Source organism: Furipterus horrens, unplaced genomic scaffold (genome assembly GCF_987537825.1).
Source record: "Furipterus horrens unplaced genomic scaffold, mFurHor1.1.pri manual_scaffold_10, whole genome shotgun sequence".
Classification (NCBI taxonomy): domain Eukaryota; kingdom Metazoa; phylum Chordata; class Mammalia; order Chiroptera; family Furipteridae; genus Furipterus; species Furipterus horrens.
In genome coordinates, this window is record NW_028327180.1 from 40,025,486 (window position 1) to 40,044,829 (window position 19,344).

General features: G+C 47.3%; 1 protein-coding gene and 1 non-coding gene across 3 annotated transcripts; both read right to left on the bottom strand.

Annotated features, from left to right (window-relative positions):
• Positions 1 to 1,568: 1,568 nt before the first annotated feature.
• PLIN3 (perilipin 3) lies at positions 1,569 to 19,322 on the bottom strand. 2 transcript variants are annotated; one of them, XM_090289411.1, is made up of 8 exons: positions 19,235 to 19,322; positions 16,598 to 16,679; positions 14,181 to 14,379; positions 13,928 to 14,010; positions 11,799 to 12,096; positions 6,797 to 6,996; positions 5,338 to 5,466; positions 1,569 to 2,421 (listed from the first exon to the last, which is right to left on the bottom strand). In XM_090289411.1, the coding sequence occupies exons 2-8, from the start codon at positions 16,661 to 16,663 to the stop codon at positions 2,080 to 2,082; spliced, it is 1,317 nt and encodes a 438-aa protein (XP_090145537.1). In that variant the 5' UTR covers positions 16,664 to 16,679; positions 19,235 to 19,322; the 3' UTR covers positions 1,569 to 2,079. The 2 variants fall into 2 exon arrangements, with proteins under 2 accessions (XP_090145537.1, XP_090145536.1); XM_090289410.1 differs by having other exon boundaries at positions 1,569 to 2,424; positions 19,235 to 19,321.
• Positions 10,316 to 10,419, bottom strand: LOC149999721 (U6 spliceosomal RNA). The gene has a single exon (XR_016513892.1). It is a non-coding gene; the product is annotated as a U6 spliceosomal RNA (small nuclear RNA).
• Positions 19,323 to 19,344: the final 22 nt, after the last annotated feature.

The window sequence follows — 19,344 nt, forward strand, 5'->3', positions numbered from 1 at the left end:
ACCTGGGGTGAGTCTGCCCTCAGGGGATATTGGGCAACATCGAAGGACAGCTGTGGTTCGTGACTAGGGTGGTGTTCTCTTGGCATCAAGTGAAACGGGGGCCAGGGATGCTGCTCGATACCCAACAATACCCAGAACGGCCCCCCACAGAAAGTGATCTGGCCCCAAATGTGCACTGTGCCAAGGGGGACAGACCCTGAGATAACACAAGTACCAGGCCCTTTAAATGCACAATCCCACAGCCTTTGCACAGAACTATGCTGAAGCCAGATCTCAGATGATGACATTAAGGGGTAGGGAAGCAAAGGCCCCTACCTGGAGTCCCACACCAAGGACCGGGAAGCTGGCCAGTACACCCACGTCCCATCACTGAGTTGGGTCCAGCGATACCCAACCAGCACTGAGGAGCACAGAATGCCTGGCCCTCAGAAACATGCAGCAAATAGAATGAGCACAGCTCCGTGGCACTGAGGACGTGGCTGAGGAGGCAACCCTATTCCTTGGCCGTGTGCTTCCATTCTGTCACCTGTAAAGTGGGGAGACCTAATCGGCAAGGCTGAGGAGATTAAAGGGGTATGTGTGTGAAGTGAGGGGAATAGCCTTGGGACAGAGTGGGCGAGGGGAGGAGGTGGCTTCAGTGTTGTAACTAAAGGTCAGCATAGCAGTGAGGACATGGCCAGTGACACGAAAGGACAAGCTGAGTTCCATCAGCGGCAACTGGGATTCCTTGCACCTGGTGAGAGTTCCCTGCAGCAGCTGTAACCAATGAGCACAAACTTAGAGGCTGAAAAAAACAACATGTCATCTTACAAGTCTGGAGGTCAGAAGTCTGAAATGAGTCATGGGGCAAAAATCAAGGTGTTGGCGGGGCTGGTTCTCTCTGGAACCTTCAAGGAAAAATTTGTTTCCTGCCTTTTCCAGCTTTTAAAGGTGCCTGAATCCTTGCCTCGTGGCCTCGCCCATCTCCAAGGTAAATAGCAGAGCATCTTTCCATCTCCCACTTCTGTCCTCACATCTCTTCCACCTCTGACCCTCCAGCTTCCCTCTGACCTAAGGACCCTTGTGATGATGTTCAGGGCCCACCTGCATAATCCAGGACCATCTCTCATCTCCAGATTCTTAACTGAATCCCTTCTGCAAAGTCCTTTGCCAAGCATGGAAGGTCCTAGGGATCAAGGTGTGCATGTTTTGGAGGAGTCAACCTGTTACACTATTCCCCACACACCTAAAAAGTTCCACAACAAAAAAAGCAGCAGGCTTCTCGCTTCTGCTACATACCTATGACATGACATGACCCAGGGGGCAAGATCCTGGCATGCCAGGGTGGTTGTGAAACACCCTTGCACCCTGCTCTTTTCTATTTCATCCAGGACCAAATTCGATGATTCAAAGCCAAGCAAGTATGGCGAGCACATCGCTGACAACCAACATGGGTGCCAAACTTCAGGTTCAGTAGCAGGTCCATCCCTGTCCCACCTGTGTGAGCAAAGCACAGATGGGGCAGAGGTGGCCACAGAGACCCTTGGAATTTCTCCATTGCTGGGAAAACACACACATCACACACATGCTTGTACTCAGCTGCAGGTAAAATTTATTAAGGCAACACTGAAGCTCCAGGCACCTATGATTAGCCAGGGAGGTCTCAGTCCCCTTCTGCTCTAGAATGCACCTAGGTAGCTCCACCTCCACGCTGTCACAGGAGGCCCACTTCACAGACCAGAAGTCTGAATCTGGTACTTAAAGACTGGTGTCTGGGGCCCTTGATGTAGAAAAGGAAGTGGGATAGGAGAAATATATCCCTGGTTTTTAAGAAAGAAAAATACATTTTTTTTTTTTTTGAAACTTCTTCTAAAACAATTGCTTTAAAACCTCTAGAAAAAAAAAATTCCAGAAACCTCACATTAATGACTAATAAGGTAAGGCTCAGAACATGCTTCCTCCAGACTCAGAGGGGCAGGACTGGTCTGTGTGGAGGACCCCAGCTTCCCAAGGTAGTAGCTGAGGGGGCAAGGGGGCCCAAGGCTCCTTGCCAGCCCTCTATGGGAGGGACTGAGATGCCGAGCCCCCTTCCTGTCTAACCTACTTCTTTTCTTCTTGGGCTTTCTCAGCGACTCCGGGGGCAAAGGGCCCCACCACCCATGTAATGGGTGTGTTCTGGGCCACATACTCGACCATATGGTCGAGGGCCTCCCGGGCCTTGGCAACTCGCTCTCGGCTCTGTGTCAGGACGCTGCCGGACAGGTCCTGGAAGGAATGAATGCCAGAAAAGGTGGCTTGGAGGTCCTCCACCTGGCGCCGAGCCTGTTGCACCTGGTCCTTCACGTGAGTGGGCAGCCCCTGGATGCTGGACCCCAGCGAGGCACAGGTGGCCTGCAGCTGCTGGGCAATGTCCCGGAACATGCTGAGCGTCTGGGACTCGACCTGCTGAGAAGGGAGAGGGGGGCAGGGGGCAATCAGGACCATTGCTCTGGGGAAACTGGATCCAAAGACAGGGAAAAAGAAAATAGGGGTTCTACCGCCAACCTTCAGGAACACTGTTCCATAGGAGAGGCCGCCTAGCACTGCGGTTCAGAATACCCGCTCCTAAGAGTTTTGAAGTGTGAGATATACACTGGACACACTGAAAAACAGGCATAGACATTTCTCCAAAGACACAGAGCTGATCAATAAGCACGTGAAAAGTGTTCAACTTCATTAGCCGTCAGGGAGATGCAGCTCAAACCCACAATGAAAACACCACTTCACACTCACTGGGATAGCTAATAGAATCACAGAGACAGATAATAACAAGAGTCAGCAAGGATGGGGAGCAGTTGGAGCCCTTGGACTGGCCAGTGGTACAGTCACTGTGGAAAAGACTGGCAGTTCCTCAAAATATTAAACCATTGAATCACCACATAACCCAGCAGTACATTTACACAAAAAGCCATACGCAAATGTTCCTAGGGGCACTATTTACAACAGTCAAAAGTAGAAACAGCCCTGGCTGGTGTGGCTCAGTGGATTGAGTGCTGGCCTGTGAACCAAAAGGTCACCAGTTTGATTCCCAGTCAGGGCACGTGCCTGAGTTGTGGGCCGGATCCCCAGTTGGGGGTGTGTGAGAGGCAACTGATGGATGTATCTCTCCCACACTGATGTTTCTCCACTTCTCTTTCTCCCTCCCTTCCCCTCTCTCTAAAAATAATAATAATGATAATAATAATAATAAATAAATAAATAAAACCTTAAAAAAAAAGAAGTGGAAACAAACTAGATGCCCATCAACTGATGAATGTGGTCCCTTGGTGGAATATTACTCAGCCATGAAAAGGAGTGAAGCTCTGGCACTTGCTACAGCGTGGGTGAACCTTGAACACATGATGCTCATGAGAGAAGTCAGACACAGAATGTCACAATGTCACACAGTATGTGATTCCATTTATGTGAAGTGTCCAGAACAGGCATATCCACAGATACACAAGTGGGTTAGTGTGTGTCAGGGGTGGGGGAAGGGGTGATCAGAAGTTCTAAGCAGACTGTAGTAAGTCACACACCATGTGAATACAGGTGCTCCCCAACTTAGGATGGTTCAACTTACCATTTTCAACTTTATGATGGTGCTTTAAAAGTGATATGCATACTCCGAGATTTAAATGTGGATCTTGCACTGGGTTAGCAGTATATGGTCCGATGCTCTCCCATGGTGCTGCACAGCAGCACAAGACAATTTTGTCCAACCAGAGGGCACGTTCTCAGTAGGCTAGGCTAAGCTGTGATGTTTAATAGGTTAAGTGTATCACATGTATATTTGACTTAGGATATTTTCAACTTATGATGAGTTTATCAGGACATAACCCATTGTAAGTCAAGGAGCATCTGTATACTAAAAACCACTGATCACACTTTAAATGGGTGAATTGTACAAGATATGAACTGTATCTCAATAATTAAAATTTTATAAAGAAGTACAAGACATTTTTGTATCTCCAAATTATCTTTTTAAGTTAAAAAACAAGGGAGAATTTCTGGAAGAACTTTCTAGGCAGAAGTTGTAAGCACAGAAGTTCCCCCAGGCAGGCAGGAGATCAGAGCAGCTGTCAGCTCAGGGCTCTGGACTTGACCCTGCAAGCGAGGTGCTGAGGAGAGAGAAAATCTGTATCTCTGGCTGCTGCATTCAGCAATGGGGGTGAGGGGGATGGGGGTGGGGAGATGGTTTCAAGTTTGGGTCTCCATGCTGAACAGTTATCCATTTATAGATACCATTCATGGTATCTTTATAAATATCACTTTTGTAGCAGTATGTGCTTTACTTATGAACTCATTTGATCATATATATATATATATATATATATATATATATATGTATACATATAACTTAAATATCAGAAAATTCACCCTTTTAAGTGTACGATTCAGTGGTTTTTAGTATATTCATGAGGTTGTGCACCACCTCTGATCCCAGAACATTCCATCACTCCAAAAGGAATTCCCTCCTCTAGCCCTTGGCAACAACGAACTCACTTTCTGTCTCTAGATTTGCCTGTTCTGGACATTTCACATAAATGAAATTATACAGTATGTGGTCTATTTTGGTTTCTTTGGCTGAGCATGATGTCCTCACAGTTCAGTCATGTCATAGCAAGTGCCAGTGCCTCACTCTTTGTATGTCTGAGTAACATTCCATTGTACGGACCTGCGTATTTTGTTCATCCATCTACCCATCAACGGATATCTGGGCTATTGCCACTTTTTGGCCAGTGAGAATAATGCTGCTGTGAACATCCATGTACATGTTTAGCTATCTCATAGCAACTCTGCAGAAGGTCTCCTATATTCTGTTTACAGGTGGAGAAACTGAGGCCCAGAGAGGGTAAGCTGAAAAACTATAGTGTTACTACAGACCTAAGACGTTGGGGGCGGGTGTACCATTCAGAATGAGGCATGAGAACTGAGTAAGGCGTTGATTCAATGAAAGCTAAGCGAGGGAAGGTACAGGAGGCAGAAGTCAGGGCAGGGTGCAAGAGGCCAACGCCTGGGACAGACTGGGGGAACCAGAGAAAGCTAGCGGTTACTCGGAGCCAGGTGGGTAGGTAAATATGAAGGCTTTGATGGAACACTGCAATGGGGGAGTTTCAAGACATAGCTTAGTAGGTTGAGACACATCACTATCAAGTGTCCCAGGTTCAGAAGCAACACCCATACCCAGGAGCAGAAAACTAGGCTGGTGGGTCCTGAGAGCAGTTAAAGGGAGGCGAGGTTCAGGGAAGCATTCCAGGCAGGCTGGTCTATTGAGCAGAGGTGTGGAAAGGGAAGTCAGGACCCCAAGCCTCTCCCACCACCATGCCCCACAATGGGTACCTCTTGCTTCACTGGGTCCCCCTCCATGCCCTGGAGCTGCTTCTTCTGGTTCCAGCTGAGCCACATCTGGTGTAGTTTCTCCTGACCCTCCACCAGCTTCTGATCAACTCCCTGCTTGACAGTTTCCATCTGGAGTAGGAGAGCAAGCAGTGAGAGGGGCCTCCAGTGCTCAACCAAGGTCACAGACCCCCCCACTTGACCCGGGAAAAGAGCAATTCCAGAGGGAGCCCTGGGAGTCCTCCCTTCATCTGAGATAAGGGGAGTGAAGGAGGGGTGCTGTTGTCACATGGTTTTCATAGTGGCCACAGATTTTCAGTGAAATAAGCTGGACACAGGACAAATACTGTGTGATTTCCCTAGAGGGGTCAGATTCATAGAGACAGAAAGAAGATGACAGGAGCCAGGGGCTGGGGTAGGCAGATGGGGAGTGAGTGTTTAATGGGGACAGAGTTTCAGTCTGGGAAGATGAAAAAAGCTCAGGAGCTGAACAATGGGGATGGCTGCAAACAGCTCGAAAGTGCTTAATGCCACTGAGCTGTGCTGACAAATGGTTATGATGGTTAATTTTGTTGTATGGTTTACCACAATTAAAAATATTTTAAAAGAGAGGAGAGGTAGTAACATAAATTTAGCTATTTAGGGAACAGAAAACTAAAACACGTGATTGGTAGGAATTGACTGTAAAGAGGCAGGAGGAACTTTATGGGGTGGTAGTGATAAGTCCACTTATTTTTATAAAACTCCTAAAATGGTACATTTAAAAATGGGTGATTTTCATTGTATGTAAATTACATCTCCATGAAACTGACTTTAAACAAAAAAAAAGAAAAAGAAAAACAAAGAAAGAAAAAGTGCTTGTGTGTTCTTGCTGCATCTGGATCCCTCAGACCGCCTGCAGAGGAGGAACTGCCTGCTGAAGAAGCTCACAAAGAGGCCCAGCCTCCAGTCCACCTGTCAGGGGCTGAACTGTGTCCCACCCAAATGCATATGTTGAAGTCCTAACTCCCAGGACCTCAGAGTGTGACTGTATTTGTTGACTGGATTGTTAAAGAGGCAATCAAGATAAAATGAGGTCATGAAGGTGGGTCTTAATCCAGTATGACTGGTGTCCTTGTAAAAAAGATTAGGACATAAGACACTCACAGAAGGATGACCAAGTGAGCACATGGAAGATGGCTACCTACAGCCAAAAAAAAGACCTCAGGAAAAATCAACCCTGCCAACACCTTTATCTTGGACTTCTAGCCTCCAGAACTGAGACAGTAAATGTCTGTTGTCTAAGCCGCCTAGACTATAGGACTTTGTTATGGTGGCCCCTACAAACTTATCCAGGACTATGTCCCTGTGAACCAGCAGCCCAGGACATGCAGAATGGTGAGTGATAAGCCCCTAGGTTTGGGGAAGACTCATGGAAGTGAATGCTGCACTGCCATGCCCACGTGCCCAGGCAGGGCCTCACCAGGCTGAGCGCCTGCGCCAGCTGCAGCAGAGCCTCCTGGGCCCTGTGCCTGGTGTGCTGCAGTTTTCCCAGGGAGTGTTCGTAGGCCCGCTGGCGCAGCCGCTCCGATAGTGAGCCCAGCCGCACGAAGTAGCTCTGTTCCTGCCGTTGCTGCTGCACTGAGGCCATGTCACAGCCCTCCACGGGTGTGGCAAGGTGGGCTGCAGGGAGAGGAAAGAGAAGCATTGTGAAGGCCGGGATACAGATAGAGCATGCAGCTCAGGCTACCCTGGTGCACACTAGAGAATGGCCCTTGGTTTCGTACAAACTACTCAAGTTGATGCGTGTCTGAGAGTCTGATGTTTGCAAGCTTTGAGGCCTTGGAGAGGATTTCCCTGCCTGTTTTCCCCATCTGCAGAATGGGTATGTTGAGAACCAAACTTCTCAGGATTAAGAGGTCTTAGACTAGCATGAGGATCTGCTAACCACACCCACAGGACACATCCAACTTGCCTCTGGTTTTGTACAACTGATGAATACAACTACGGATGTTTGTTATATATTGTCTTCGGCTACTTTCAAACTACAACAGTGGTGTACGTGGCCTCCTGCCCAACAGGGACTAAAATACTTACCTGGTCCTTTACAGAAAAAAGTTAGCTAATCCTGTATTAGTGCTGGAGATATATATATACATATACATATATATTTTTTAAATTTAAAAGTTTAATTGATTTGTTTTTGAGAGAAAGAGCGAAATATTGATTTGCTGTTCCACTTAATTATGTGTTCATTGGTTGCTTCTTGCAAGTGCCCTGACTGGGGATTAAAACCACAACCTTGGTATATAAGGCTGACACTGTAACCAACTAGATTACTCAGCCAGGGTATGCCTGGAACTATTAATAGTAATAGTGGCTACTCATTCAGTGTTCCAGGTGCTTCACAGGCATTCTTGTTAAACATTAACAACTCTGTGGGGAAGGCACTGTTCTCCCATTTTTACAGTTGAGAAAACTGGGCCCAGAGAGGTCAGTTGACTTGCCCAAGGTCACACAGCTTGAACGTATAGCAAATCAGGATTTGAAGCCTGGCCAGCCATCTGACCCCATGTTCTCAACCATGATACCTGACAGAATTTTGAGCCACATGAGAAGCATCTTAATAAGTCGGTGCTATCTACTTCAGAAAGTGCTCATTAAGTTACAAGACAGGATGGAAAACTGCCTATCCTGCTAATTTAACCCCCTGCTCCTTTTAAACTTTAACACAGTAATTTAAAAGTTTACCCTTTTTAAGGAAGCAGATAGGGGTTGGAATCCAGACTTACTAACTCACTTGCTTTCTAATGCTTTATGGCAGGTGGCGGTAAACTATGGCCTGGGCCAAAAACTACCTGCCCTTACAAATAAACTTTTATTGGCACATAGTCACTCTCACTCATTTACCTGTTGTCCATGCTTTTGTGCTACAATATCAGAGTTAAGTACTTGTAACAGAGACTATGTGGCCCAAAAAGTCAAAAATTTGGACTACCCTGTACTCAGAAAAGGCACACAAATGGATATTTAGCTATTTTCATTATTTATAGCAGATTATATAGCTTTTTATTTATATTAAGTGATAAAGTTTCCTTTCCAAATGAAGATTTCAAATAAACAGTACAGGAAAACAAACATATGACCAAAATAACGTGAGAAATGTGCTCTGGTCAGACAGGAACAGCAGAGCTGTTCTGATGATAAAGTGAAATCTCCATTTTAGCCACATATTTCTGCATCTCCTCTGGGTCAGGCACTGTTTCAGAAATGAAAGACAGTGGAAAACAAAGCAATAAAATTCCACACTGATCTGTAGCACAATCAAGGTAAGAATTCAATCAGTTGTTTTTATAAACATGAAATTCTGGAAGAAGTATACGCTAATCCAGGAACTGGCAAGCTCTTTTTTGTGTAGGGGCAGATAGTAAATTTTTTTTTAATTAATTGATTTTAGAGGGGGTGGGGAAGGGGAGTGAGAGAAAGGAGCACTGATTTGTTGTTCCACTTATTTATGCATTCATTGGTTGAATGAATGTGCCCTGACTGAGGACCCAACTCACAACCTTGGCATAGCAGGTCGATGCTCTGAGCTACCTGACCAGGGCCAATATTTTTGGTTTTGTAGGCTATGCTATGCCTCAATTACTTAGCTCTACCATTACTAATATGAAGCAGCCATAGACAAAAAAAAAAAGGTAAACAAATGGATGTGGCTGTGTGACAATAAAACTTTATTTACAAAAGCAGGTGCTAGACCAGATGAGGTTTTATGGTCAGCTAGGGAAGAGATGTCCTGGAAGAATTATTTCATGCTGACATTTAAAAAACTGAACAAAAAGACATGGGACATTTCGAGGAAGCAAAAATTAAAAGCATTTTGAGAAAAATAGATTCCTCCCTATTCTCCCAAAGGTGGGTTTGCAAAGACTAACCAAAACTAGCAACACTTTGAACCCACCCTTCTGATGTCTTGAACTTCTCCATGGCTCTCCAAGAACCCCTGAGCTCTGCCTTTGGACATGAAAACAACTTTGTAATTTAGGCCAAGGACATCTAGCAGAGAACTGGCATGTCTGAGCAAGCTGGCAAGGCCCCATGGAGGGGCAGATGCTCTTGGCAAGAGGAGAACCCTCAAGAGGGAGAAGGAGGGCTGCTCTCCTAGCTAAGCCCCCGACTAACACACCTAGTTCTAACAAGGAACTGCAACAGCTCCTCATCCCCTCACCTCACCTACAGACCACCTGGTACCATAAGCACCGGTGTAAACAGTGATTTCATCCTTAGTGGCTAGCTGCAGAAAATCAGAGCTGCTCAGATGGATCTGTTCTCTGCTGTGGCTTTTAAGCCTGCTCAAGACCTTCCTCCAACAGACCCTGCTTTCTCCTTTTGCCTCCAGGGCCAAGGCCCACAGCTGAGTCTTATAGAGGTGGAGCATGTACTCTGGGCCAGCAGGCATTGAACTTTGGACCAGCAGGCACTGAACTTGGGATTCAGCAGGGAAGATATCAGCCAGGTTCCATCCTTCAAGAGGTTCAGAGTTGGGTTTTGGAAACTCAAGGAACCAGTGACATGCTGTAGTCAAGCCACATGCTGCAGGATGGCCTGGAACATTGAGCTATTCCAGAAAGCAATGGGCTTCCCCTTTCCACTGAGGAGTCTTAGGGAGAATCAGAAGGATTATAGCCAACTCGAGGGGAGCTCCAAGTGGTTGAAAACAATGGGGCAAATGAAGTGTCAATAAAATAAACATGTTGGGTTAGAATATATCGTTTTAATCCATATGTTCAAGCCTATAATGAAAAAACTGCTATGGGCCCATTGAGGGTGCTGGTGAACTCACCCATGATGCCAAAATAAACAAGCCATTTCCCCTGCTTTTCCTAAACTATACCTCAGGGTAATCAAAACTGCAGAGAATTTTCTCCACAGAAGTGTTCCAGCTACAGAGAAAGAAGTGATACTTCTTTTTTAGAAAAAGAAAGAAAGAAAAACGGGTCTTAAAAATATGGAACACTTCACAAATTTGCATGTCATCCTTGCGCAGGGGCCATGCTAATCTCTGTATCATTCCAATTTCAGTATATGTGCTGCTGAAGTGAGCGCAAGTGATCCTTTTAAGAGCAACCTGTGGCAATCCCAGATGGAAAAAGAGATGGGGATAAAGATGAGCTGTTTGCCCATCAGGGAACTGCATAATTCCATTTATATGAAGTTCCAGAACAGGCAAAGCAGCGATTCTCATCGGAGGGCAATTCTGCCCCCCGGGGGACACTGGGCGGTGTCTGGGGACATCTGTGGTTGTCACAATTCGGGGTGCTCCTGGTATCAAGCAGGTGGAGACCAGACATGATGCCCAGACCCCCACAGTGCCCAGGATGGCTCCACAGAGAGTGACGCTGCAGTTGGGAAACCCTATCTAGCCTGTCTTCAACTTTTTCCTGTTCTCCCAAATGTTTGGCTCCTCATTCAAACAAACCAGCTCTGGCTGGTGGGCCAGGGCCAAGCTGCACTCTGGATGGGGCATGGTGTCTACTGACGTGCAGCCCTCACGAACCCTCTCTGCCATGGGCATGGGAGGCTGATAAACCAGCACACTGGAAAGCCCCTGGCCTGTGTAGAAAGGAGGGCTATCTTTTAAATGAGGAGTCATGACCCACCCAAGAGCCATGGGTATAAGAGCACAAGTACAGACCATAGTAGGGTTGGCTGCTTTGTCTCCAATGGTTTCATCCCCAGTTTTTCTACTTGTCTTCATTTCTGCCCCAACCTGGGTGGGTCTCCATATCCACTGCCTCTGTCCTGGTCCCTCAGCTCTCACCCTCACCTTCCAGTGTTTTCCCTGATGCAGCCACCAGAGAGTGCCTGTAAGTACCTGAATCAGGTCCAGTCCCTCCTCTGCCCTCAGGCACCCCCCTTCTCTCCCACCAGTCTCAGGGTAGGACCCCTAGTCCTCCCCTTGGCCCACAGGGACCTCCTTGCTGTTCCTCCAACACACTAGGCAAAGTCCTGTCTCTGGGCCTCCACATGCACCGTTCCTTCTCCCAAGACCATTCTTTCCCTAGACATCCAGATGGATAACTCCCTTCCACCTCCAGCTCTGTACTCAAATGCTGCCTTCCCATGGGACCTCTAAGAACGCAATGTTCCTCGTCCGTATTGTGTCCTGAAACCCTCTCTCACTCCCTCCTGGCACACTGTTTTTTTTCTCTTAAGCACTGGTCACTGGTTCTGTCATCAGTTCTACAAAGTGGAAGCTTCCATTTTGCTGACTGTGTCCCTGTGTCTATAACAGGGCCTGGTGCTCAGAGGGTGCTTAAATCCTCGAAAATCACCCAGACTCTTCTCTGTTGCTCCCTCACCTCTACCCCCACCACCAGCATTTATATGTTCATTTAAGTGGACAGACTCCAGGTGGCTGAGAAGGGCTCAGGTCCAGGTCGGGAGATCCAGGGAGGGGTCCCAGGCCCATGGGCCACACTTACCCAGCTCAGAGTCTGTCATAGGCAGGTGGTTGTCCACCCACTCCTCTGACTTGCCCAAAACTGTGTCCACTCCACTCAGCATCATCTGGCCCATGCGGGACCCCATAACTGAGTGGACGCTGCTGGTCACCATGGACTTAGTCATGTCCACTCCGCTCTGCACAGCTCCCCGGGTCACATCTACTGCCTCTGTCACTCGGGTGGCCACTGTGTCCTTGGCGCTGGACACTGTGTTGGACACAGCTTCTCGGGCCCCCGACACTCTGGACGACACGAGTTCCTTGGTATCTGTCAGGACCTAGGAGTCAGGCTAGCATCAGCATCTCTGCATTTCTGCCACCCCCGCACCCCAACCTCCGGGGAGGCCCAAGGGTAACAGTGACCCTCAGAGTTAAGACCACTCAGTCAGAAGTCAGCTGGCCTGGTTAGAATCCCTGGCTAGACACTTCTTAGCTCTGTGGCCTCAGGCCAGTCACTTTCCTTCTCTGTGCCTCAGTCCTCCCAGAGCCACACTGTCTAATACAGTAGCCACTAGCTCTATGTGGATCCTTAAATTTAAAATAATTAAATTAAATTAAATGTGACTGAAAGCAGAGTCTCATAGAGATGCTCCTACATCCATGTTTGTAGCAGCATTATTCATAACAGTCAAAGAGTAAAAGCAACCCAAAGCAATCCATTGACAGACAAATGGATAAACACCATGTGATCTGTCCAATGGAATATTATTCACCCTTAAAGAGGAAGAACATTCTGACATGCTACCACATGGATGAAGTTTGAAGACATTACGCTCAGTGAAATAGATCCAGAGAGACAGAAAGTAGATGGGGGCTGGGAAGTTAGTGTTTAATGGAGACATTGTTTCAGTTTGGGAAGGTGAGAAAGTTCTGGAGACGGATAGTGGTGATGATTGCACAACAACATCCATGTGCTTAATGCCAGTGACCTGCACACTCAGAAATGGTTAAGATGGTAAATTTGATGTTACAAAAAAACGAATGTAACTTGTGCACAAATGTTCATGGCAGTATTACTCATAATAGCCAAGAAGTGGAAATAATCTAAAATGTCCATCAACAGATGGATGAATAGACAATATGTAGTCCAGCCATGAAAAGGAGTGAAGCACTGACCCTCACTGCAAGGTAGACGAACCTTGAACACATGGTGCTCAACGAAGGAAGCCAGACACAAAAGGCCACCTGTTATATGATTTCATTTATATGAAATGTCCAAAACAGGCAAATCCATAGAAACAGGAAGTAAATTAGTGGTTGCCAGAGGCTGGGATGTTTGATGGGAAGGAAAACAAGTGCTAAGGCGTGTGAAGTTTCTCTTGGGGGTGATGGAATGTTTTCAAATGGATGGTGAAGATTACAAAGTAGCTATTTAATTTTATAATAATTAAAATTAGTAGTTGAGTTCCTCAGTCACACTAGACATATTCTAAAGATTCAGCAGCCTCATATGGCTGATGGTTTCCATACTGGACAGTGAAGAGAAAGAAAATGTACCACAGAGAAAGTTCTACTGGGTCGTCGTCGGCAGCCGTCCGTCTCGAGACTAAGCTGAACTAAAAGAGAAGATCTCTGAAGAGGTGTGATTAGAACAGAGACCTGAAAATCTGGTCCAGGAACTGCATGTGCAATGGTCCTGCGTTAGGACTGAGCCAGGTGTTTCACTGTCTTTGCTTCCCCCACCTCCCCAGAATGAGTTCCATGAAAGTAAGAACTGTTTCCACCACTGTGTCTGGTACATACAAGCACTGATGTTACTGAAAACTGAGTGAAAAGGTCAATGTGACTGGAGTGGAGCAAGAGAGGGGGGTGATGAGGGCAGGAAGGTGCTGGGGTCAGGTCAGGTGGGGCCATGAGGGCATGGGGACGGCTTTAGCTTTTTCTCTGGGCAAGGTGGGAGGCACAAGGGGGTTTTGAGCAGATCTGGCTGGCATTGAGAACATTTGTACACCTGCCCAGTGGCGAATAGATTTGGGGTATGGGGAGCATTTAGAAGAGTGATCAGGGAGTAAGCTGTCACATTTGTCTATCCTAGTTAATGTGGGCCACAGACTCAATCCCCAGGTAGGTCCCTGTTCCTATGTGGTTCCGATGGTGGAGGTCCGTTACCTTCTCTGTCTGCTGCTGTAGGATGGGCAGGTTCTCCTCCAGCTTATCGAGCCCCTTGTGGGCATATTCACTGGCTGATGTGACTACAGGAGGTGGAACAAGACAGAAATATATTGGTTACTGCATGTGAGCATCCCTTGGGGTCCCAGGAAGATCAGCCACTGGTTAGGGGGTGACAGGGCCAAGGGTGGGGCAGACCTCCCAAAAAAACAGCCAGGAAGGGAGGTTCCATGTTCTCTGGGATTTCACTCACTTTGGGGCTCCAGCTTGGACAGGATGGGCTGGGCCCCACTGACGGCAGCTGCTGTGAGGGTCTTCACGCCTTTCTCTGCCACATCGCAGACGGTCTTGATGTGGGGGTGGCTCTCCTTGGTGGAGGTGTAGGCCGCCGATACCATGCTGCAAGTGGAGCTGATGAGGGGCATGTTAGCCACTCGGTCCACCACGCTGGGCTGCAGGGAGAAGCAGCTGAGGCAGGCTGGGCCTGGGGTGGGGAGGCTGAAGGGCTGGCCCCGAAACTTGGGTGCCAGCACTTTTGCTCTCCCTCACAGCCAGGGAAATGGCTCAGCTCACCCTTGCTTTGGGTCCACATGGTTGCACAACCCAGGAACTTCAGGTTCCACCACATGCTTCCTTTGTCTTAGCTCTGCAGCTCATTTGTTTGAATGTGTCTTTGACACCCGCTGTGTGCCAGGGCGTGACAAGAGACAAGAACCCTACTCTCACAGAGCTTATGATCTAAAACTGTGGGTCTGCAGACTATGGCCCACCATCTGATGTTTTTATTCTTGTGTTTTCTTCCTAATAGCTTTATGGAGAACATAAATTTCACCAGTGTTAAAGTGTACAAGTCAGTGGTTTTAGTATATTCACAAGGTTGTGCAATCATCACCAGTAACTGTAGTACTTCTCCATCACCCCAAAAAGGGAACTGTACCCATTAACAAACACTCATTCTCCCTTCCCACCAACCCATGGTAACTACTAATTGGCTTTCTGTCTCTATTAATTTGCCTATTCTGGACATTTTATGTAAGTGGAATCATATACTCTGTGATGTTTCGTGTCTGACTTCTTTCACTGAGTAATGTTTTCAAGGTTCATCCATGTAATAGCATATGTAAATGCATCACTTTAAAAAAGTTGTAATAAAATATAGTCCTGGCCAGATGGCTCAGTTGGTTGGAACATCATCCCATACATCAAAACACTGCAGTTTTGATCCCCAGTTGGGGCATGTATGGGAGGCAACAGATCAATGTTTCTTTCTCACATGGATATTTCTCTCTCTCTCTCTCTCTAAAATCAATAAAACATTATCTTTGGGTAAGGATTAAAATAAATACATACATACACATATACATAAATTGTAGTAAAATATCATAGATAACATAAAATTTACCATTTTAACCATTTTCAAGTGTATAGTTCACAGTAGCATTAAGTGTGTTCACACTGTTATACAACCACTACCTTTCTCCATCTCCAGAACTTCCTCGTCTTCCCAGACTGAAACTCTGTCCCCATTAAACACTAACTCTGCCTCCCCCAGCCCTTGGCACCCACCGTCTACTTTCTGTCTCTATGGATCTGACTCCTCTGGGAACCTTGTATGAGTGGAATCACACTCAAGTACTGTGTACTTGTCCTTTTGTATCTGGCTTATTTCACTGAGCATATCTTCAAGGTTCATCCATGTTGCAGTATGTGTCAGTATTTTATTCCTTTATATGGCTAAATAATATTCCACTGCTGCCTGCTTTTGTAAATAAAGTTTTATTAGTATACAGCCACCCCAGAATAGGTAAACCCATCGACAGAAAGCAGAATAGTGGTTGTCAGAGGCTGGGGGGAGAAGGCAATGGGAGTGACTATTAATGGGGATGGGAGTTCCATTTGGGTTGATGAGAAAGTTCTGGAATTAGTGAGGGTGGTTGCACATTATGAATGTACTTAATGCCACTGGCACCGTATTCTCTTAAAGTGGCTAAAATAGTATATTTTTATGTTATACGTATTTTACCACAGTTTTAAAAAAGGAATGAAGCACTAATACATACTACATGGACAAACCTCTGAAACATCACACTCGGTAAAAGAAGAATCTCAGAGACAGAAACTAGATGAATAGCTGCCGAGGAGGAAGGGGGTTAGAGGTGTGACTGTGACTGGGTATGGGGTTTCTTCTGGGTGAGATGAAAACTGTTCTAACACTGTGGTGGTGGAGACTGCATAACTTGAGAGTTCACTAAAAAAATAACTGAATTGCCCTCTTCACGAGGGTGAATTTTATGGTATGTAGATGAGACCGTAATAGTCTATTAAAAGGGGACTTGAATAAAACTGGGGAGGGGGGAATAGGGACTGACTTCTTGGAAGGAGGACCCTAAGAGGGCCTCCGGAGGCAGAGAACATTTGTCTGCGGGAAGAATCAGGCGGTCTCAGACAGCACCCCTGTTCTTCCAAGGGCCTCTGAGATTCCCAGTTCTCCTGCCCCCATCTGTTAGTGCGACACCTGTTAGAGAGCTGGTTGGCTGGCTCTCCTGAACCCAGTTGGAAAGATATTTCTTAACCCCCACGTGCTGCCAGCAGCTCCCTGGCTCCCTTCCTTGGGGGCCATGGTACCACGATGTGGGAAGCCTCACCCCACAGATTCCAGACCTTCCTTACCTGCTGTACCGCTTCTTCAGCTGTCACTTGGGTGTTGGCAGGGGCTTCTGTCTCATCGGTAGACATTTTTCAGAAGCATACACTGTGGACAAATAGACTAGTCAGGTACAGCCTGATCTGCCCCTCTCTCCAGGGGGAAGTCCGGGTTCATACCTGCCCTCTAACAACCACGCCCCCTGCAATTCTAAGAGTCCTGCCTCTCAATCATTAGCATGTACTTGTTGGCCTATTCAAGAGCAGGCATTGATTCAGCAGGGCTGAGTTTGCATTTCTAACAAGCTCCCCCTTGCTGCTGATGCAGCTGATCCAGGGCTATACCTAGAAGAGCAAGGTTAGGGTACAGCCTTCCAAATACTCACCTGTATTAGTACTCTAGAGACACCCATGGAGCAAAACCTCTGTGGACGGTAATTTGCCAATAGTTACCAAGTTTCAAGAGGCATCTTCCCTTTGACCCAGAAACCTCACTGCAGGGACAGTTCCACACTTCTGCCAAGTGGGCAGAGGGGGGTGTACCTGTGTTAGCCACAAGGCACTGGTAAAAACCTGTTTGCTCAGCAGAAGGGGACTAAAGAAAATACCAGGTTAGCCTAGTGCCTGGCAAAAGAATGAGAATTTACACATAATCGACATGGACCATGATACTGTAAAGAGACAAAGGTGTGAATGGAGCAAAAGTGTTTATTTGCATTCATACAGAATCTTTAAATGTTTCTTAAAATTGATTTTTGGAGAGAAAGAGAGAAACACCGATTTGTTTTTCCAATTATTCATGCATTCATTGGTTGGATCTTACGTATCAGGACAACGCTCTAACCAACTGAGCTACCCGGCCAGGGTGTACAGAATCTTTAAAGAGACAAAGGAAACTGTTAAAAGTGGACACCTTTCAGGGAGGAAGATCAGGTAACTGGGGCAAGCTTCTAACTTTTGAGGCAGGTAGATAATATTACCTATTCAAAAAAAATTAAGCTAAAAAAGAAAAGAAAGTGTTAGCGAGACCATGCCTGGACCCACTGCAAACCAATCAAGCCAGTCTCAGGTATGAGAAGGGAAGAAAGGCTCCCCAGGTGAGTCTAATGCACATGTTTGCAGGTGACATGGGAGCCATAGTTATGCTTCATTTTCCTCACCAGGTGAGATGAGATGGGTAGAAGATCCTCACACTACATTCCAGGAGTCTCAGTTCTGTCTGTGCTGTGCTATATGTTGGGCAAAGAGCTTCCTCACCCCTAGCCTCAGCCCTCTCACCTGTAAAATAGGGATAACAGTAGTGCCTGCCTTAAAGATTGGTCCCACAGGCAATTCTGGAGTGAGCCTTTTGAGAACCCCTGGCCTTAATTCTGAGAGTTTCCTTCTAGAGGAAGGGAGTCCAGATGTGTTTCATCATCCCCAAGGTGGAACTGGATGTTTTCAAAGCACCAGTTCCAGAGTCTCTACCAGGTTCTAATTCCAGCTTTGCATCTCACCAGCAGTGAAAGCTTGGAAAGGCATCAGACCTCCTTGAAGCCTTGCCTGCCACATCTATTCCTATTAGCTTAGATAACCATTCTTAGCTCTGAGTCCCTGCAGATTGGAGATGCTGCATATGTGATGCTTAGCCTGGCACAAAGTAGTTGCTCAATAAACAGACCATGTCACACCACCCTGGGTGCCATGTACAAAGGGTGAAGCCAGCCAGAAATGAGATTCCTGCTTGTTACAGAAGCTCCTCGGCCAACTGGGAAGAGACATACCTACCTCTGTTGATCATCACCTGTTCCTCCTCACCTTCTCCTGAGCCTTAGGTCACCTGGGCAACTTAGAGGTCCTCCCTTGAACCAGTTTAACCAAGGGTGACCATGCAGATGTTAGCACCCCACTAAAGTCCTTGGGGTCCACAACCTGTCTGCAGCTGCCAAAGCAAGAGCTGGCTGGAACTGGGTGGAGTCGCCCAGCCGTCCAGTGGCAGTCAAAATATGCTAAGATTCAACTTCCGAATTCACCAGAGCCCGGCCCTTCATCTCAGTGCTGACCTAGGTCCCAAGGACTCAGATAACGGGTAGGCCTTCGCTCCCTAACGCTACCCCCACCCCGCCGCCTTGTGCAATCCGTTGGCCACACCCACCCAGGGGAAGGGGGCGGAGTTCTGTTCGCCACTGTCCTCTGGGGGTCAGAAGGTGGGGCAAGGGAGGGCCCCAGACAGCAAAACCATTTGTGGGGGAGGGGGCTGTGCTAGGCAGAGGGTCGCTGCAAGGCGAGTGGGTGTGGGGGTAGGTTCTGAAGTCCCAGGGAGGGCGGAATTCCGGTGCAGGATTGGCTGCGGCTTGCCTCCAAATGGCGTTTGCAAGCAAAGCAAACATACTATAGATTTGGCGAGGATGTTGTTTGGGACGGGGGTTTTCTCCCCATCCCTTGATACTGCCGTTTCTAGGGGACTCTTTCGCAACCTCCCCGCCAAAGTCCCAGGAATTATGAGAAGAGTGTTACAAAGTCTGAGCCTGTTCCAGAAGTTGGATTGGGAGTAGGGGAGGGGTGCTCAGCCCAGGCTGGAGATCCCGCCCCCAAGCCGCAGAGACCAGCAGAACCCCCGGGAAGGCCCTCCCCGCCGCTTCCAACCCTAGGGCGTCCCAAGATTAGGCGGGTTCCGTCCCCTACCTCAATCGGGCACCCCGCCTCTCCCCACGGTCAGCTGGACGTCCTGGACTTTAAGGCTATAGCTTCAAAACCGTCCTGGGCCGGTCTAGGGCGGGCCTTTATACTGGGGG